The 21,589-nt window shown below is 43.2% G+C and overlaps 1 protein-coding gene across 10 annotated transcripts in view; it reads left to right on the top strand.

Annotated features, from left to right (window-relative positions):
• Nucleotides 1-21,456, top strand: part of frmd4a (FERM domain containing 4A) — an 89,096-nt gene extending 67,640 nt beyond the window's left edge. For 3 of the 10 annotated variants that reach the window (XM_085914208.1, XM_085914202.1, XM_085914210.1), the window contains exons 5-22: nucleotides 888-972; nucleotides 2,419-2,475; nucleotides 3,020-3,042; nucleotides 4,496-4,579; nucleotides 4,664-4,729; nucleotides 4,809-4,866; nucleotides 5,065-5,151; nucleotides 8,317-8,393; nucleotides 10,169-10,310; nucleotides 10,411-10,552; nucleotides 12,748-13,079; nucleotides 13,543-13,774; nucleotides 14,358-14,652; nucleotides 14,804-14,962; nucleotides 15,155-15,484; nucleotides 15,615-16,195; nucleotides 16,721-16,817; nucleotides 17,564-21,456. In XM_085914208.1, coding sequence (XP_085770334.1) covers nucleotides 888-972; nucleotides 2,419-2,475; nucleotides 3,020-3,042; nucleotides 4,496-4,579; nucleotides 4,664-4,729; nucleotides 4,809-4,866; nucleotides 5,065-5,151; nucleotides 8,317-8,393; nucleotides 10,169-10,310; nucleotides 10,411-10,552; nucleotides 12,748-13,079; nucleotides 13,543-13,774; nucleotides 14,358-14,652; nucleotides 14,804-14,962; nucleotides 15,155-15,484; nucleotides 15,615-16,195; nucleotides 16,721-16,817; nucleotides 17,564-17,666 — 2,950 coding nt within the window. In that variant the 3' untranslated portion in view covers nucleotides 17,667-21,456. Of the gene's footprint in view, nucleotides 1-887; nucleotides 973-2,418; nucleotides 2,476-3,019; nucleotides 3,043-4,495; nucleotides 4,580-4,663; nucleotides 4,730-4,808; nucleotides 4,867-5,064; nucleotides 5,152-8,316; nucleotides 8,394-10,168; nucleotides 10,311-10,410; nucleotides 10,553-12,747; nucleotides 13,080-13,542; nucleotides 13,775-14,357; nucleotides 14,653-14,803; nucleotides 14,963-15,154; nucleotides 15,485-15,614; nucleotides 16,863-17,015 lie in introns of those variants that run through there. The other 7 variants (XM_085914207.1, XM_085914212.1, XM_085914206.1 and 4 more) reach the window with 7 other exon arrangements.
• Nucleotides 21,457-21,589: the final 133 nt, after the last annotated feature.

Raw genomic sequence — 21,589 nt, 5'->3', positions numbered from 1 at the left:
CCAACCCAGGCAAATTGTTTTCACTGAACTAAAGTATACGGATTGTATTGTGTTTGAGTTATGCTTAATAAATGTCAGGACTATGTGGCTTTAATAAAACGTTCATACGGGGACATTGATTAGGCCAGTCTTGCATTTTCCTCAATTGGCAAAGCGATAAGGCCCTTTTGTCAGTGATCCTCTTACAATCTCCTGCTTTCACTAGCTATAGTCAAAATGTGTGTTTCCTTAACCTAAGGTGGTTGGAATGCATTTCGGGATAAGCATCTTTTAACGTAGGCGTGAAGAATGAGCAGCTTCCCAACATACTCCCATCGTAGCTTCCCTAAAGCCCTACGTACATACATGCATTCATGAGCTAAATTTAGAGTGTTATTATGTTACTTTGCCTCGCAAGTGGCCTGCCCGAAGTGGGTTACTGTGCTTTGCTATTCACAGTGTGTGTGTGCTGTGAGTACGTGTGCGCACGTGCGTGTGTGTGTGGTGATGGTGGTGTGGGGGTGTATGTGTGTGTGTGTGTGTGTGTGTGAGTGGTGTGAGGTGCTTACAAGGTGAGAGAGCAGATGTGGTTTATGAATGTGGAAAATGAGACACAAGCTCACCAATCAAGATGGCTGTAGTGCCTCCTTGTGGTCATTTTTGTCATTTCACTCACCAGCTGTTTAAAGAAATCCAGTACCAGGGCTGTAAACAATACATGAAAACCTGTCCAATAGTGCATTTTCATCCTTTTGTCATTCAGATCTCATTCGATTCCAAGGAGTGCAAATTGACAGTACAATCAGTTGTGTGCTGTTTTCTCCAGAGATTTACTTATATACTACTTATATACATGCATTTGCTCTATAGGAAATGACATGATGTTTTTTTGCTTCCTTCACATTCAGGTTCTACATAGAGAGTATATCGTACTTGAAAGACAATGCCACCATTGAGCTGTTTTTTCTCAATGCCAAGTCCATCATCTACAAGGTAAATCAGTTTACCGTTGCCGTACTTTTTGTTAATGACTAGATGACTGTACAATATTGGTTTCAAAAGTGGTACGCCTAACATTTTTTGAAGATGACAGTAGATAACGTCCATGTTGCTTTTGCTTGTACAGATTTGATCTCAAACAAAAATAGTGGGATCTGGTCCTGCAAATGACGAATGATTTAACAAATGAACCGTTAACGGCCATCTGCTCAATGTTGTTAGTAGAGCAGATAAGCAAATCAGCCATTTACTTGATAATACAAGCATGAAATTGAGCAGACCCTGCGGAACTGAGAAAAAAGTGCTAATTAATGGGAATTCAAAAACGGCAGCCATGATGGATGTATACTGTTTAAAAAACGGGAAAAAAATATTTTGGTATAAATAGCTAAAGTGCAGTTATTATTGTGGTACATTTGGGGTATCGTTGCCATATTGTCTTGACTGAAATTTGGAGAACAGCCCTGACCAATGTAGAAAATGATTGCCAAATATGCAAAATAGGTCAGTGGTTTCACAGCAAGCACCACCTAAAATTAATTCTATTAAATAATTGCACATAAAAGATAGAAATTCTACCTTAATCAACGTTGAAAATTAATCAATACTTAAAGATTAAATGCAAACAAATTTAATATATGTTAAACAAAACTGAACTGTACTTGTACAGGGATTCCTTCGCAGTTTAAAAATCACTCCACTCCACTTTTCATGCTGCCACGTGGTGTAGTGTCCAGAAGAGGGCAACCATCTTGCAAAATGATGGCAGCCTTCCACAATAAAGTATCAGAGATCTTCAATGGATCAAATACGAGCAGCTGTTCTTTGTTCCCACGGTCATTGATATCTACTTTTCATGCTAATAAAAAGCAGAAACGTGTCCATTCGTGATGCTCACAATGAAAACTCTGTGTTTGGCGTTCATTACAAAATGACACATTTGTGTTTGAAGGGGGAAACGCGGTGGGTGGTATGAGTACAGTACTATGTCTCGCGTTTCGTCTGATCTCACCTAGCCAATTAAGAGTTGGATTGGAAAGAGAGCATTCCTGGCATACTTGACCCAGTATTCACATCCACCCATTATATACATTGGATATTATAAACAGAGACAGGCAAAAGAGTTCTCCTCGCTTTCCAAATCTCGGCTTTCATGTGTGATGCCTCCAAAAGTGTAAGTAAACTCTTTAAAGCGTATGTTAAGAATAATCAGTAAGCTTGATAGCATCCCAAATCCCCTCCCCCTAATCTCCCAGCCCCATCCACACGATGGGGGTCACAAAATGAGAGATGGCAACAGTTTGAAGGCGGATGAAAAGAATGATCAGGCAGTCTTGTGGCAAGACATGAACATCAGAGGCATTTCAGCTGCTCCCCACCCCAGTTTGGCAACGTGTCTCATTTCCATCATGTTCTCCTTGTGTCTCTTTCCTCTCGTAGGAGCTCATTGAAGTGGACAGCGATGTCGTCTTTGAACTGGCTTCCTATATTCTTCAAGTAAGACAAAGTGCTTCCCCGCCTCCCCGGCCACATTTTCCTGAAACGGCACACTTGATCTGATCCAAGGAAACAGTCCCCGTTCCACGATGTGGTCACAAGCGTTTGATGCTAATTGGCGAGGATTAAACTGACATTATGTAATGCGCTTGTCCCTCTGTCAGGGATGGTGTAATGATGCTTCCAAGTTGAAATCCTAAAAAGCCTCCAATGTCTTTGTTGGCGGCCATCGACATTCCTGGCTGCCCTCAGCCACTTCTAATGTAACCCAGCAGCCGGGTGACGCTTTTGGTTCGCATCGTCGCGCCCTTTACAAGTATACTTGCATGTATATGCTTACATATGTTTTTACGCAAGTAGTCTACGCTGGTGCCCTTTTCAATCCTTTTGAACACAGTAAAAAAAAATAAAAAAATAAAAATAAAAGCATAATGTGCACTTTCATTCACAAACCTCAAAAAGATGACGGCAGTGATTGCAATGTGATGTTTTATGGTGCATGCTAAATTTTCCCATACTTATAATTCCTGTTATCATTTTGCAGGAGGCCAAAAGTGATTTCACCAGGTAGGACCTCTCTCTTCTTGTTGATGACCCCCCCCCCCCCCCCCACACACACACACATAGATGATTCTTTGCATGTTCTTATATGTGTCGCCCTCAAAGTGTGTCACCCTTCATCACTTTGCCCCAGCAACATTGACACACTGCAGCAGCCTCACTGTCTGACCTCATTTCCTTCAGTCAAGCAAGTCGAGTTGGAATGTGACAAACTCTGGTGACATTCCTGCCCACTCCCCCCCCCCCCCCCCCCATGCCCTACACCCACATACTGTTCTACCTATAAACTCTGAGTCCCGACCCTCCTCCCACCATCCCAAAAGCCATATGCAACATTTCCCTGTAATTCTACCATGCTGTTTCTCAGCCAACGGGCAGATCAAGGTTTCTTCCTTAGAGGGAGTTATACGTTCCCAAGTGTTTGCTCATTTTGGGTTAAGTTTTTTTTTTAATTATTACTCTCAGGCAGCAAGCTCATATGTTCAAATGTGGTCAGTTTCATGTTTTCTTTAAATAATGCAGTCCATCTTTTGCTGTGTAACGGTATATGGTAGCAATATAAGATATAATATCAACTTGAACAATGAGGTGTTCGGCAACTAGAGCAAGATGATTTTTTTTTTTAATTTCCTGAAAAGTAGTGCTTTCGGACATGTGAAGACGGCTAAGATATATTTATGAGGAGTTTGGTTTTTTTTATCTCCTCAATGGTTAAAGATATGATCAGATCTGTTGTGAATCGGCGCAGTATGAATAAAACCTACTTTACATATGACTCCTTCTTTCAAAACAAATACAGTAGCAAGCTCACCAAACAGTTTAATTGTTAAATGGAGAAATCACATAAAACCCAAGTGGTTTCCTTCCCCTAACCGTAAATATGTAATTTAACACAGTTGTAAAAGCATGAAAATTGATCTTGAAGGGCTTTCGAGAAGGGCTTGGGAAAAACCTACATGATCCCAGAGAATATAAAAGGTAACATATGATGCACACAAAAAAATGCGTTGATACGTCAAAGAAGCAGGCAGACAGTCGCTAGACGGCCGTGTTCCCAGGGCTTTCCCCAATCCTCTCGGGGTTTGGCAGATAAACTTACGGATTACTGCGTGGTTTTCGTGACCTCCTGCCAACGGCGGTCTGAAACCTCCATCCAAAGCCAAGTCTGTTTGGAGCCGTGCCTCTTGTCTTTTCCTCCCTTCCATCTTTTTTTTAACTTTCTAATATCTCTTTAATACATTTCTTTATTGCTCTCTGGCTTCCTGTTACTTGACTCTTTCCTCTGTGTCTGCAGCGCAGAGCATCCGCTGTCGCTCTTTAATGTCTTTTTACTTGATTTAATGTCCTTTCAATGTAACGTAATACAGTCCTCTCGCTACAGTTCATTGATGTCACTTCAAAGCTTTATGAACCAAAAAAGATGTCTTGACCATGCCTTGTGGTCTATCTCCCCATATAGTAATGAGGCAACCAGGTCTGACCTAAAGAAGCTCCCTGCTCTGCCCACCCAGGCCCTAAAAGAGCACCCGTCCCTGGCCTACTGGTGATAATCAAATCTCTTTGTCTTTCTTTTCTCTTAATTTACCTTTTTTCTTCATTTTTAAAAGCTTTTCTTCTCCTTTCACAGTGAGGAGCGGGTCATCGAGCATTACAAGAAGCTCAACGGGCAGTCCAGAGGACAAGCTATTGTAAAGTGAGTATTAACGCCACTTTAGCGCTATTAGTCCATTTGGAAACAAGTCTCACATGTATGGTCCTTTCCTCGTCCTCAGCTACATGAGCATTGTGGAGTCCCTACCCACATATGGAGTACATTACTACGCCGTAAAGGTACAGTTTTACTACCGTGCCTTCTTTTTTTCCACACCACCCTCTTTTCACATGTGTTGTTATTCATTCTGAATTTGTAAGCAGGCAGTTTGGAGTCATAATGGCGCATAAGGCGATCTGGGCTTTTGGTTGTACAATTTTTCCTGCTGTCAAAGCATTCACACTCAGGTGATGTTTTGATTGTCATTTTCTCACAAGGATAAGCAGGGGATCCCATGGTGGCTGGGACTGAGCTATAAAGGCATATTTCAGTATGACCATCAGGACAAAGTCAAGCCCAGAAAGGTGAGTTATGACCTTCAAGAGCAACCCCAGTGCATGTGGGCAAAGAGAGCCACAAATATGGCACTACAGTATATACAGTCATTACACTTTATAAAACACATTTATAGCGTTACATTCTCTAGTATTGTTTTATGTGTTATTAAAAGGTGCAATTTTTGTTTATTCACCCCATTCAACCCAGACTTAATCCGACTATTCCACAAATAGTGTTTTGTTTACGTGTTTGTCCTTTTAAATTTGCTATACATATTTGATGTTACTGTTTTGTCACATGTAAGACTAAGGAAAATAATCGCAAGTCAACCACACACAAATATTAGTGCCCTAAAACTATCATTAATCGTTTTAAAATCATATTTGCAACCCCAGGTCTATTGAATTTACTGCAAAAATACAAACAGTAACACGTGAGGGCTAACATTGGGTGGACGGATGCCGCGAGAAGTTAACAAAAATTTACTGAAAGCAACAGGTATCAATTAGCACTAAACTGTTAGTTTTTTATCTTCAACTGAATAATTCCATTTTTAGCTCTTTTTAAAGTCGTCTCGCAGTTTTCCTGTGTGACTAAAACGTTACGACTCATTTTTCCACCCGACCGTGAGTCAGCTCATTATATTAGGGAACAGTGACGGTGCTTCACAGATACTACTGTCTGGAGATGTTTAGCATATCAGGCGTTCTCTCTTTTTCTCCCTCTCTCTCCACCTAATCAGTGGTGTCATGCAGTATTCCATGTAAAAGCCTTTCTTGCACTCTTATAGTCCCCCTGAGGCCTTGCTCGCTGGCGTTTTGCCTCTTCTCACAAGATGTTAATGGGTTTATCACCATCCCTACTTGTTGAAGAGCCACCAACACACTCTAAAGCACCCCCCCCCACACACACACACACACACGAACAAATTTACACCAACTCACAGGAACTGAGCTATGAACTTGCCATCCTGACAAAGACATCCCGTCTGCTGAAGCTTTCCTGTTTGTCAGTAATGATTCACCAGAAATCTAAACTTGCTCTTTAGTAGGAATATTGGATGTGCAAAAAAGAACTTGCTTTTGAGAAGGAATATTGTATATGTAGAAAAGTCTTTGTTTGTATTGGTGAAAACAGGCTGTGACGTCTATAGCGGGAAGATATACGCTTCGCTAAAAGAGAGTAAGAACGGATTCTCAGTCAAGCGTATTAGCTGCAGTAATCACTGACTCACGCTGTCATCGCTTGCTTGCCAGCAAATGGCGGATTCAGTTAGGAAAACACACAACACTTAATTGTAAGCTATTTTGGAGTGACTTTCCTCTTTTTTTCCCACAGTTAAAATAATTACTGTGTGAAATGATCATCTGTAAGCTACTAAGTCACTATACCGTGTAATAGGCAACTGGTGGTTTTTTTTAATTGCTTTTTATGGTTACTGTATAAGACCTTGTTATTTAGGGATGTGAAAGTACCTCAGTTTACCGCGGACCACACACACGCACCTGAATCTCACAGCATGGGAGGTTCTACTACATCATTAGCCCAGACAGGTTTGTCGACTGACTGATTTCGAGCATATCAGATGATTTCATTTCTGAGCATACCCACCCACTCACTGGAGCATGCAGACGCATCCAGACATCCAGCCGGTTCCCATTACTTTTTCCAGATATGTCATCCCTCCAAAATGGCACAGTCCCATACAAACAACAGGAAAAAGTGTATGGGCTTTGCCTTGACGACGGCTGGATACACCAGAACCCCACCCACATGGTCGTTGCATTGCGGTCCAGCAGCAGAAAAGAATAATACCCCTGCCAATGCTATTTTAAAAAGCTATTCTTCTCTACCATACCAAAGAAAGGCCTTTACTCTCTATCAGATCTGACCTTTATTTTGTGACGTGTTCAGGAAACGAGCGCCCGATTGTCGACCAGTTTGGCATCTGCATGTGAATGTTTGTGCAGTGATGTGTGTATTTCTGTGTGTCGGATTTATTATTTATTGCATACATGTGCATGACTCCCAGGCTCTGCAGTACCCTGGCTTCTTTTTTTGAAACAAAAATCAGCTTGAAAGTACAAACATGTCGTGTCTGAACACAATTATAAATGTCTCTTATCGTCATTATTCTGGCCAACTCATACAGTCCCTCACTATCTGCCCCCACCTACTATATTTAGCACCATGCTACATTTGCGCTTCACACGCCATTGAGCAAGAAGTCTGATAAAAGAGCACGCTTTCCTTCCACAAGACTTGAGATGAAACGCTATGAACATTTTGCAGTTTTTCACATCACGATCATGACCGAAATGAATACAGATGTTGTTCATTCAGTAAATTGTATTCATATTGCACTTTTCACAGACTCACAAAATGCTTCATATGGTCAAAATACAGAATCAAAATTATACAAAGAAAATAAGTGTTCAAGAACAAGTGGTTAGCACATCAATCCACAGCACCAGGTCTTGTAGTTTACATTTTTTGTTGTTGTTCTTTTCACTTTCTTCCTAAATATTTTGTCTCGTGTGCATTTGCTTGCATCAGGGTCACTCGGCCCTTTCATCAGCTCTCTCTCTCTCTCTCTCTCTCTCTCTCTCTCTCTCTCTCTCTCTCGCTCTCTCTATCTCTTGCTCTCTCCCCCTAACTAGAACCAGACTCAGACAGTGTGTGTTTATGTGTGCACTGAGCTCCGATCAAACAAAGCAAGGGCATTTCAATTGTAGAGAGGAAGGGGGGGGGGGGGTCACAGAACGCTTCATCACTCCTCCCCTGGACTCTTTTTACTTACACACACACACACACACACACACACACACACATACTCTCCTCCCCGACCGCTGAGCAGGAAGCACAGTCCCTTTGGGAGGGAGGAGGGGTCAGGAGCCCTAAAAGCCCCCCTTCCCCTTCCTCCAAGTCAAGTTTCGGGAGTAGAGAAAACTTTACACACTTTCCCCTCACACAACCACACACGCCTACAATCGGTGAAGCAAGTCGCGGAGGATGTAACGGCACACATGCTGAGGAATACGTTTTTCGGCTTTGGATATAGCGTGCAATAATCAAACGCTGTGAGCTTTTTTTTTTTTTCCCTACTCTTTGCGGCGCTTCCAGAGAAAAGGATTCCCTTCAAAGTTGCGTGGACTCATTGTCGGGCCGTGTTTTGTCTCCTCATACCTCAGGTGTTCCAATGGCGTCAGTTGGAGAATCTCTACTTCAGAGAGAAGAAGTTCTCAGTGGAAGTTCATGACCCCAGGAGGTAAATTTCTACAACAGATTGATCGTTGGAATGTGAAGGCAATTTGATTATACTGCATGCACATCTGGTTAAGGTCGACATTCCATGCTTGTTCAAAATGTATTGATGAGTTTATTATTATTGAATAACAGTGAATCTTACTGCTGTTGGATTCCAGTCCCATTGCCGCAAGTCATTTTTCTTTACCATCCTTCTTACACACACACACAAATTGTTCATACACTGTAAAGTTTTCAGCATTGTCTTGGGTTGGAACAATAGCGAGTGCGTGAGTCTACATGGCAACTTTCATATTGTTTGGCGTAAAGGAAGATTGAAGTGTTGCCTATGTATGAATGTCAAGGATGTTCTGCATATAATATTTAACTTACTTCCAGACTTTTTCAAAACAGAATCTTATCTTGCAATTTGTTTTCAAATACTTGAAATGATCTTTCGAGACCCACAAAATATTATGTTCTGTGACAATATGAGCACAAAACCAACCAAGAAAGGAAACCACCAGAAAAAAAAGAATCTTTCAAGTAATAGTCAATCACAGGTTGGCTCTTCCAAAAATACAGGCTTCTGACCTAAAGATGGCGAAAACAAAACAGAACAGTGATTTCTTTTCGCATTTGTAACGCATATGAGTGATTCTGACTCACCACATTGCTTGAGTTTAACATCAGTGGCTTTTTTACATGGCGGTCATCATTCACTCCCTGACATAAATAACCGCAGCAAATACTTGTTTGTGACCTACCACGACACAATAATTTTTACCATACATGTAATTACTTTGTTTGAGTGTGAGACATTTGTCTCCCAAGCTGTTGACGGGACAAGGCAAAATCCCCCTCCTAATCTAAAAACACCGCCATCTAGTTCATCCTTACACCACTTTAAAGACCTTTTATTCTGAGATAGATTGGACGAGACCCCTATTCCATACTTACTCAATGAAAAATGGATTTGATCATTGATGGTGGTGAACAGTTGGATTCCTGTTGACAAACCCGAAGTGTCAATGGGACAGCGAATTACTTAAGTCACTTTTGGTGTAGTGTTATGGAACATGCATGGAGATTGAATGTGATACTCTTGACTTTTTAAAGCCCATGATCCAAAACAGAAGCAGTAATGGCATTATTGAATGAACTGACAGTCCAGTTATGTACCTCAATTAAAAAAAAAACATCATATCTTACAGTCTGCAAACACACACGTCAAAGGGTCTTGACAAGGTGACCCAGCGAAGGACTTAACATCTGTGTGAGCGGGCTGCTTTTGTGCCTATATTTATTTAACATGGCTCCATATGTGCGGTGTTGCGTGGGGGAGGAAAAACAGTGAGGTACAGGGTGAAATGGTGAGCAGCGGTGTTTTCTTTGAGAGGAGCTGTCATTAGGGTGAGCTAGCCGTGAGTGTGTGTTTAAATAAGGATGAGCAAACACACCAGCGTCGTGTGTGGCTAATACGTGCCTCATCTTCTTGCAAGCGCCGGAGAACCCTTTCAGTGCTGCTAAAGTGGCACTCTAATAGTCTTACTGCAAATCTTTTTGTGGAACATTCTGTATCTACTTTTTCCAGTTCCCACTGTGAGCCCGCAGCAAACCTCAAAAATCACTGTTCTAAATTGTTAAATCAACCGATAGGTTTTTACAGTTTTGTCACTTAATCTGGTCTCTACATTGCAGATTGTCACGATCGCATCTGTGTTCTGTAACAAAGTCCTTTTTTTTTTTTTTTTTGCATTCAGTGTATATAAAGAGGCCTTGTGTCCGCTTTTACTGTAGGGCGTCGGTGACACGCAGAACGTTTGGCCACAGTGGCATCGCAGTGCACACCTGGTATGCCTGTCCGGCCCTCATCAAGTCCATCTGGGCCATGGCCATAAGCCAACACCAGTTCTATCTAGACCGCAAGCAGAGCAAGGTCAGCGATCTTCTCGCAATCACAATCAGACATGACAGTTGAGAACCTGCCAGCTCTTGATGATGACATCCTCGCTTCTCGCACGTTTGTGTGTGTCCAGTCTAAGATCCACGCTGCACGCAGCCTGAGCGAGATTGCCATCGACCTCACTGAAACGGGAACGTTGAAAATCTCCAAACTGGCCAACATGGGCAGCAAAGGGAAGATTATCAGTGGGAGTAGTGGCAGTCTGCTCTCATCAGGTTAGTACATACTATATGTACGTGTGTGTGTGTGTGTGTGTGTGTGTGTGTGTGTGTGTGTGTGTGTGTGTGTGTGTGTGTGTGTGTGTGTGTCTCGGGGCCGGGCGGGGGACTGTAAAAGTGAAAGATTGATAGGCAAGCGCATTCTTGAGTGGTGGCATTGGAACAGGGCGTTGGTTGACAGCTGGATGGACAGAAACAGCTGCCTTCATAGAGACGCCATCCTTTGTGCATGTTCTTACACACACACACACACACACACACACACACACACACACACAAATTGTTCTGTTCTCAAGGGGCCGTATTTAAATTGGACAGGTGGGCCAGGTCGCTAGTTGTGTGTTTTTATGTATTAAATTATTATTTATTATTTGCCATTGTTATTATTATTATTATTATTATCATTATTACAGCCGTTGCACTACATAAGGCTGCATGATTATATAAATGTGATCGAGAATTGTGATATTACGATGAGCAGCTGATATTATCGCCATCAGATAGTGAGAAATGTTCGTGACAGCAGCCACTCGATAGTTTCCTGTTCTATGTTTGCTTAAAAGTTGAATGCATAAACAGATAGTATTAATATGAAGTAAACAATGACCCAACGTGGAGCTAAACGCGCAGTCGCTGCATATCCACGACTTGGCAACAAGTTTAGTTTCGGTGTCTCCAAAGCAACGGTTGAGTTTAAAGCTGTTGTGCAAGGTATGTCCTCAAAAACGGACACCACAACAATGCTGTTGAATTGCGTGACGTTCGCTAGCTGAGCTGTGATTGGTTGTTGATGTGCCGTTCTGTATTTACCCCCCACCGCCCTGCGTCTGGCATACACTTGAGCTCCAGAGCTCTAAATTTAGAGTTTATGGGAATGTGAAGTTCATCAGGTCAGCTTTTCAATGGCATTTTTAAACAATGCGGACATGTCCTGAACAAGTGTGTTGTGTGACGCGATAATTAACACAAGGCAGAGCAGAGCGTCTGTCTGTCTCCCACCTCTTCCTCTTGAATGTGATATTCAACTTTTGTATATATGCTTGCTTAATCTTTTGACAATGCACTGCTGAATGAAGACCATCTTGTCATAGTGTGTCATATCTATCTCAGTGTCCCTTCTTCAATACTTTACTGGGTCTGCAATCTTCTTCTTGCCATTGCTCAAAGAACACGCACATTATTTTAGCGCTGGCTACTGGACATTGCAGTATTTTACATTCTTCATTTTGCTGCCCTCAATCTCAGGTCCACGGTGACCACTTGCAACAATTTGTTAGTTTATAACCATTATACATATGAATTGATGTTTAATGCTGCAGTGCCTTTGGTGCCATTAGCATAGACTTATAAACAAACATAAGTAAAAGACACTTCCTTCATAATTTCCACCACACGGTGTATGCACAGGTGCATATGTTTATTTATCTACGATCCTCTCCGCAAAGTGACTCGATCAGAACATGAGAAGTCACTCCAATGAATACAGGAGAATCTCCGCTTTGGAGCAAAATGGTCTCTCAACAGTAACATGAGCCCAACGCTACGGTCCAGTTAGTTTTAATAACATTACAGACCAAAGTAGGTGATACATGGTTGCCATGCCAACAACAGACACTGTTCTCTTTATAGTAGGCCAGTCTACCATCCTGAGGACCATTGCTTCACATTGTGTCTTTCAAAGCCATAGTAAGAATAGCCAACAATCCAACCTTGTGTGAATTAAAGTCATGTGTTTTTCTTTCTGCCACAGCTTTCTCAGCGGGTGAGTCTTTCTTGCGTTGTTTCTGTCTTCCCGAGGAGAGGGCGACAGCTCGTGTGCGTGCGTGTGTGTGTCTGTGCGTGTGTGTGTGTGTGTGTGTGTGTGTGTGTGTGTGTGTGTGTGTGTGTGTGTGTGTGAGCAGATTGTCTTAAATTTAAAGGTGTGTTACAAACAAGACTGGCACCATCTCTGCCCCCCCCCCCCAGAGAATGTGCGTCACCAACTTTGTCCTCTGCACTGCCCCCCTTTTTCCTTGAAACAAACAACTTCCTTATCGAAATGTTCCACTCACTTCCCTGTAAACATCCTGGCAGGCTTGTGCAGGTGCATGGACAATCTCTCCTTATTTTTCCCGGGCAGCCAAGACCTCACAACTGCAAACATCAGCATAGCAACACGCTCTTGACACTCAACGGCTCAAATTATTTTGCAGGCTCTCAGGAATCAGACAGCTCCCAAACAGCCAAGAAGGACATGTTGGCTGCGCTGAGGGCCCGCCAGGAAGCTCTGGAGGAAACGCTGAGGAAGAGGCTTGAGGAGCTCAAGAACATCTGTATCAGAGAGGCTGTATGCCAAGACTTTGAAAAAATTCCTTCTCTTCTGAATCTTGATTTGGAGCCTCATTTTACTTTCAATCGGCAGGAGCTGACAGGAAAACTTCCCAAGGAATACCCTCTCGACCCAGGCGAGGAAGCGCCCACAGTGAGGCGAAAGATTGGTACTGCCTTCAAACTGGATGAGCAGAAGATTCTTCCGAAGGGGGAGGTAAATGATTTCCATATTGTGAAGATTTGGGGCAATTCATAACACACTTCAACTGTTTTGTCAAAATACCCAAAGGATCAAGAATTACAACAAGCGGTATGCGTTTTCAACTTTTTTTTTTTTATTTCATTTTAGTTGCCAAATACACCTTGTTGCATTACCTTGGATACTATATTTAGCTTCAAGTAGGATTGAGATGTTTGACTTGGTGATCCCTGCTTGACAAATCCCAGCAGAAATGAGGGGAAAGACAGCCTTGTTATTATTGGAGGCCCCACATGTTTCTATAGACGATTCAGCGGTGAGAAAATCTGCACCTTGCTTTCTTTGGCAGCCACTATATACGTAGAGTAAGGGAGAATTACGGCGTCTGCAAACTAAGCTTGTTGTGTTTGGATCACAAATATGTATCTAGCTAATCTTGCCGGCGTTGTCATCATATCCTTGCATATGCTCGTCCCAGGAAGAAGAACTGGAGCGGCTGGAGCGGGAGTTCGCCATTCAGTCGCAAATTACCGAGGCCGCCCGGCGCCTGGCTAGTGACCCACACGTGAGCAGCAAGAAGCTGAAGAAGCAGAGGAAGACATCTTATCTCAACGCGCTTAAGAAGCTACAAGAGATCGAGAATTCCATCAATGAATATCGGATTCGCTCTGGCAAGAAACCTACGCAGAGGGCGTCGCTTATAATTGAAGGTACCGTCACACTCAGTATTTGTGTAGTGGCTTATAAATGCTGCAAAAAAACTATGGTAACAAAAGAAAACAAATATGACAAAAATATGACAAAATCACAAAGTCAAAACCCTGAACACTACTATTGCATAAGCGTCGCTTAATGGTGCGTTCTGACCATGGAACATTATTTGACAAAAATGACAATAACAAATGCTTTTTTTAAATGTTTTCTCAAATTATATAGGATTATTATTTATAAAAAGCTGGCAAATATATGACCATTAAAAACTGATCAACTGAAAAGCCAAAAGAACAATTTTTTTCTTTGAAATGTCTTTAACCAAATCAGATGACCAAACAAATGAAAAATCGTGATGAAAAAAAAACATGTTTTGTTTTTTAATTTCAGCAAAAAAGTGACAAAATATGACAAAATATTGAACAAAAAGCTGCCATAACCTATTGGTCATAAAAAATTAAAATAGGATGACAAAACAATCCGATAAATATCTCAAAAGCTTTACTATTGCACGGGTGAAGGCTAACCACGGACACATTTTGCCTTACTATGTGCACCCCCTGTTCTTCTTGGGTCCTGTAGAAGCCAACCTGGGCTCTGAAGACAGCTCGCTGTCCGATGCGCTGGTCCTGGACGATGAAGACTCCCAACTGACCGGGACCCCCAACTTCTCACCAATGGCATCGCCCCACAAAGGCCTCCCCCCGCGCCCGCCATCTCACAGTCGTCCGCCGCCCCCGCAGTCCCTGGACGGGCTGCGGCACCTGCACTTCGGCCGCGCCGACTACGACAAATCGCCCATCAAGCCCAAAATGTGGACCGAGTCATCGCTTGATGAGCCGTATGAAAAAGTCAAGAAGCGCTCGTCTCACTCGAGGTAGGGGTTAGGACTCCAACGGTGTTTTGCAGCCCTTAAGCCAAGGCACATATTTTCCAAAAGAAAACGGTCACGGCATGGGACCCCAGATGATGATGCCCGTTCAAGTATTTTGTGTACAATTCATTCAAATAATACATTTTCTCTATAGTCACAGAAGATTCCCGAGCTCTGGCAGCACAGAAGCAGGAGGTAGCAACTCTCTGCAAAGCAGCCCCATCAGGAGCCTCCCTCAGTGGAACTCTCAGTCCAGCATGCCGTCCACACCGGACCTGAGAACCCGGACGCCACACTATGTGCATTCCACCAGGTCCGTTCTTGACAACTTAACTTCTGTCTCATTCTTTCTGTTTCTTCAAATACGTTTTGGGCCAGTTAAAAGATCTGATGATGGAACCTTGTAGAACGCATGATAACGGTGTTTTGATGGTGATGGTGGTGGGGGTATTTGAAAACTGTTTTTCCTGTAATGTCTGTAAAGTGTTGTTTGCGTGTCCCACAGGTCAGTGGACATCAGTCCCACACGTCTGCACAGTCTCGCTCAGCACTTTAGGAACCGCAGCTCCAGTCTGGAATCCCAGGGAAAACTGATATCGGACCCAGATACGCATCCGCACGCCCTGGGCACACTGGGAAGCCCGGACTTTTTCCTGGGCCCAACACGCAGTTCCAATGGCTCCGACCCGCTGGACGACTGTTCCTCCTGCACCAGTCAGAGCAGCTCCGAGCACTTCTACCCCGCCGGCGGGACCTTGGTGCCCAGTAGCAACCCCAACTACTCAACCCTCGGGGAGGACTCTCCCTCCAAAGCCAGGCAGCGGCAGCGGCACAGGTAAGACTAACGGAAGGCTATCAAGGCGACAGACTATGTACTACATCCTCGAACAGCTTTCTAGATGTTGGGAAAGTTCTTTTTGTAGCTTCTCCCTTCTCTGATTCTTTGATTCACGTATTCCCTTCAGGTCCGCTGGTCACCTGGGGTCGTCCAACTCTGGCTCTATGCCAAACCTGGCAGCTAAGAACGGCTCGGTTAGCGGTTCGGGCGGCGGCGGTATCGGCGGAGGACACCACGGCGTCTACCTCCATAGCCAGAGTCAGCCGTCCTCCCAGTACCGCATCAAAGAGTACCCGCTATACGTGGAGGGCAGCCCCAACCCGGTGGTGGTGCGCAGCCTGGAGAGCGACCAGGAAGGCCACTACAGCGTGAAGGCCCAGTTCAAGACCTCCAGCTCCTACACGGCCGGGGGACTCTACAAGGAGGCCTGGGGAGGGGAGGAGGGCGGCGAGGGCGGCGGGCGACTCACGCCATCCCGCTCGCAAATCGTACGGACTCCATCGCTGGGGCGAGAGGGGAGCAGCGGAGGAGGCGGGAGGGCGGCCGTTTCGGAAGAGCTGCGCTGCTGGTACCAGAGGTCGTCCGGGAGCCTGAAGGAGAGGAGTCACTCCCATTCGGGGTCCACCTCATCTGAAACAGGGTCACAGCAAGGCACGCTAGGACACGGGCGGGGCAGCAGGGTGGGAACGCTCGCCAAAGGCTCACCAGGTGCTCATCCTTTACTCGTGCTCATTTCATCATTGTAATAATAGTATGCCGGTTTGCCTGACTTTTTGTCAGGTACGCTCTCCGGCTTCCTCCTACTTTCCAAAAACATATTTCTTGGGTTATTTAAAGACTACACATTCTTTTGTAGGTTTATTTTTTCAATCAATTCCGAAAATAATTGCCAATCAATTTGATAATCGATTTGTTGTCGATTAATTGCCGCTTCTCTGAATAAAGTGAACGAGCGCTACAGCTATCAAATATCTTTCAAGCCGAATATTCTACTGATTATCCCGTTGTTTCCGTGTGTTATCGGATAAGAAAGGATTTTTATGTATTTGCTTTTATTTAACATAAAAGGCACGCACACGAGTTATTTTTGTTCGCCATCCTCAAGTTCAGTTCTAGCGTCTGTGACTTAATGGTGACTGATGTGCGCGTGATGATGAGGGATGTCGAGCTAAGTGTTAAATATGTGCCAATGTTATCGATGTTCCTAACCAAGGATCATTTTCCCCCTCGTAGTCGCGTCCCCACACAGCCAGAGGAGTATGACGCCTTCCAGCGAGCATGCAGCCATGCCCCCCTGCAGTCCGCAGCACATCCTGAACTGGCAGAGCGGGTGAGACCCCCGGGAGGCGCTCGGCATGTTTCACACTGCTACTCCTTTGTCTCGCATAGCTGCTCTTTGGCTTCACGATTGGCTTCACTCTGCAGCCTAACTTTGCTCCTCCTCACGGCTCTCCCTGCTCTACACTAACACAGCTTCCCTTGTGTGTGTGGGTGTGTGTGGGTGTGTGTCTGCTGTCTTCTGCTTTAGAGGCACAGCTGACAGCTCTCCCACTGAGGACCTCTGTCGGTCTCCTCTTCAACCCAGCTCTGGTGTCTAGAGGTACTGTCCCTAGTCCAAGAACCCCCCCAACCCAAGCTATGCATTCTTTGTGGTGGTGGTGGTGGTGGTGGTAGTGCTTCTCTCTTTCTGGCTTCAACTTGTACTTATTCACTAATCTGCTTTCAAATTTCTCACGCTTTATGTTGCCTCACTAACAAAGAGATGTTCGCTGTAAAGGAAACCGTAGCCCTTTTCACATCACAGATCATTCCAGGTGTCCTAACGTCCCGTTCCCTAGCATGAAGCAGTGTTTATTTCAAAATGGCCTTGAAAAGTTTTTGGGTGAGGTTTTGTCCCCGTTGGCCATGGCAGCCGGCTCCATTTGGCCCAAATCCACTAGCAGGTTATTTTTCAATATTCACAGTATTTCCTCCGTCTTGCAATACGTTTTGGGCAAACGGGGGCTGCTGTGGCCACTGAGAACATCTAACCCCCGTTTTGTTGTTTTTCTGATGCCCATTTCCTCCTTTCGGTAGGTCGTTCGCTGACAGCTGCTTCCTGGGCGGCCCTTCCTGTTCCGAGCTGGCGGATGTACAGTGGTACAGACGCGACAAGGCCAAACCTGGAACTCTGGTGTGAGACCTTCCCGAAAAGGCGTCCTCCCCCTTTTCACCGCATCCCTACTCACAACAACTGTACTTGGCCCTCCCTCCATGCTATCGCACCCTCCCTCTCCACTCGGGACGCGAGCTACAGGGCCCAGTGGATGTCAGAGAGCCCAGTCTTGTGTGTTTCAAGTTGTTCCCCCTGACCCCAGAGGATTCCTGCTGGTTTTGAGCCACCAGTCCTAAAAACCCATACAAGTGTGTTGGGTTTCAGTATTCCCATTCATCTTTTATTTTTCCCTTGCATATTTATTATCAAACATGGAGAAGACGACTTTTCTTAAGAAGAAGGAAAAAAACCAACAACAATCTGGCAAAGATTTATGACAAAAATTCCCTCGCCAGGTTTTAACCCACAGGCTGGATGGAGCGGTCGCAGGTCATCGAGGATAGAATGCAATCTGGACTTCAGCAATAACAAACAGTGTTGGATTTGTTCTCGGAAGAAAGACTGCCGACTGTGTCATGCGCAGAGGATTTGCAAATTTGATGCTTTTGCCTTCCGTTCTGAGCTCACGCTCATCATTTCCAAAATTGAGAGAATTTTCACGGTTGCAAAGTTTCCATGGGAATTAACAGGAATAAACCGGAAAGTTATAACATTGAAAATTGGCTCCTGTACTATTTGCTACTAAAAATTTCTTTTGCATCGTTTTGACTAAAACAACCGTTTTGAACTGTCACACAATGAAATTGGAAAATGTCTTTATTCTTTTGCATTGTGCTGCAGGCCAAAATAATTGCAAGTACGAATGAATGAATTGTCGATCCGCCGCCACGCGAGTGAAGTAGAAAAAAGTGGAGCAATACAGTACTGTAAACTGTGACGCAAGTGGGCAAGGACAGTCACCTAAGGTATTTTGGATGAATGTCTGCTTGTGGTAAAAACAAAAATGTTTCTATTTCTGCATTCATTCATGCTATTCTATTAAAGTCAACAATTGCAAGTTAATTCCCATGGAAATTCACCGGAAATTTTTCCAGAAACTTACCATTAATGAGACCCTCGTCACTTGGATGTAGTCCCGCCTGGACACTCTTCAGTTTGGGATCTTTGCAGAGCAAGGCAGCTCTTGCTATTTGGCATGTGAACAAAAGTATTGGGACACGCGGCCATTACAAACACAGGAAGTAGTTTCTACACATCATCCATTTGAACCACTACTTAGCTGGCAAAAAGTTTGAGTTCATTTTTTTTACTTAATATTCAGACTGTTTTCTTGGAGAAATATAATTTAATTTTCGTGAGATTATAATTTTATCTCTTGCAATACAACTCTCTTAAAAAAATCATCTTAAAATAAGATTCATATTTTTACATTAAAAATACTACTGCAATGTTGTATTGCGACATTTAATCTCAGAATATTATGTCGAAAAAACTATTCCAGTGTCGTGCTATAATTTTCTCTTGACAAAGTATCATTTTAATTTGAAAATATTAACTTTTCTTGAAAAATTATAATTTAATTTACATGACACTAATATTTTTCCAAAATAAATACAAGACTAATCTCATAGTGTTGTGAATTTTACATGACAAGATTTAACTTAATCCTCATGAATTTAAAAACAGTCTGTGGATTTTTTCTTCTCTGGAGGAGAAAAAAAGCAACAATTAAAAGATTCACTGTAACCATTTTATTCTGTTGGAATAGTCACATGTCCGTCATTAGGTCCTTTGTGGGAATCCAATGAAAATGACTGCAAAATCATCTATTTGAAATACCACTCAGTAAATTACTACTACTTACTAAACCTTTCACCCATCCGAATTGTGTCCCAAGACTTGTGTCCATATAGTGCCTGTACACACATGCACACACACAAACAGTGAGGGTCAGAACACTTGCGTTCATGGGTGCTACAATGCTTAGTTTTTTGGGGGTGCCAAACATAATGTGGGCACTGGTGGCAGCCACACAGATTCGCCAAAGTTCCGAAAGCACAATGTCACCTCCACTCACAGACATGTCATCAGGACTAAAGAAAAGCCATAAAGCCAGGTACACACACACACACACATTTTTAACATCATTACCCATTTTTATCATGTGAGGGAGCTAGCGCACACATGACAAGGAAAAATATCCTTTTACAGTGTGAGAACTGTTCACCAAATGACCAACATAGTATGAATGCAACCATGTGTTGCAGTACCAACGCTCACCTATGAGAGACAGCATGGGAATACAAAAGAAGAACAAACTTAGTTTGGCTGGTAACTCATAGGTAACTGCAGACTTCAATTCATTACCGTAAAAAAAGGTCTTTATTGATTGGAAGTGAGGTAAATGCTCATATTTGGTCCGGTTCTCAGTATGTGTGCAGTACACCGATTTACCAACACACTTTTTTTAATATTTACAATAGTTAGCCTTGATTGTTTTCTGGTCTGATCGGGGAAGGAAAATCACTCTTAACATACTTCTCATCACGGGGTAACCCTCAGGATCAACCTTTAAGCACATCCGATGACTTTTTCCTGAAACTGATAAAGTGCAGTAGAAAACTGACAATATCTGGACCTTTGTTGACTTTGATCAGAAAGGTGTGCAATGGGCAATGGAGGAAAAATACTCAAATTAGGTCTATCTGTTGGGATGTGCGTACCCGGCTTATCCCGCATCACACAACGGGATAGTCGGTCAGGATGATCATTGCGAGACCACTGATAATCAAGCATTTATGGCTTGAAATGGAAGGATCAATCAGGATAATCGTTTAGAGACACCCGACAATCAGGCCTTTGTTGACCTTGATCGGAGGGGAGTAAAAATACTCACGTTTGGTCTGATTGTTTTTACATCCCGTGACCTGACACCACAGGATAGTTGTTTAGAGGCATCTTTTAAAAAGGCCTTGACCGACGTCAATAATCACAAAGGTTTGGTCAGATTATCGGTATGTGCATAGTGAAGGAATTTTCCCGTACGTCACCACATACAACGGGACAGGGTTAGAAAAGCACAGCTCTCAGGACCGACCGCCAGCCAGCCTCGTGTTACGTTTTGCACAACCGACCACATCACTTTTGTTGCGTCAAGTCTCGATCTGTGCTTATTTTCCTCACTTTCAGTCTCACGCCAGCATCTCCATGCTATCATTAGGGTCCCAAACTCAAACTATGTGCAAACGTCCCAATCCAATGCACCATTCTTTGCGCATGCCACTGAAGATGAAAGACACCCCCACCCTCAACATAGTGTCGCCTTTAATGACCCTTGTGGAAACGTCAGAGTCTGGTGTGGTTCAGTGCAGCCTCCTTCTCGTTAATCTTGTGTCAAGCCATGCCAAGACAATTTCTACTCACTTGTTTGTTTTTTTTAATGCTCTTAAAGAGGCTTGACATTGTTTTCTTAGGATTTTTAATATTCACGCTTTTCAACAATGTTCCCCTCACTGTTGTTGTTGTTGTTTTTCTATCCCGGTGCTACACAAGTTGACATGATACCATTGCCCCATAGAGTCAGTCCAATCCGAGTTGATTTTAACACAAGCAAAGAAATAGAGCATGTAAATGTTAACATGAATACTTTCGATGTGCTGTAGGAATACAAGTGTGGAATTGATTATATCAACAAAACAAAAAAAGAACATTAACAATGATGATAACTGAATTCCACAGTTAATTTATTCTTTTCTAATAAAAATTTGTATAGTAACTTTACATTTTTCAAAAAGCGTGCCGTTGGAAAAAGTGGTGGAAATTTTTTTCAGAGACGCTGTCGCTGGTTCAGGAGATGAACACAAATAAATTATTGATGAATGTTTGCAAGGCTCCTGTCAGATGTTTTTCCATTATTTTAGTTTAATTTAATTATCCACTTGTGAATAATCAATGAATGTACTGATGCATTTTTTTTGTTTTGTTTTTTTTATCCGCAGTGTGTCCAT

Source organism: Syngnathus leptorhynchus, chromosome 6, assembly GCF_054491065.1.
Source record: "Syngnathus leptorhynchus isolate UIUO chromosome 6, UIUO_Slep, whole genome shotgun sequence".
NCBI classification, from domain to species: Eukaryota; Metazoa; Chordata; class Actinopteri; order Syngnathiformes; family Syngnathidae; genus Syngnathus; species Syngnathus leptorhynchus.
Note: the sequence above shows the minus strand (reverse complement) of the source record. Positions and strands in the feature narration are given on the sequence as shown.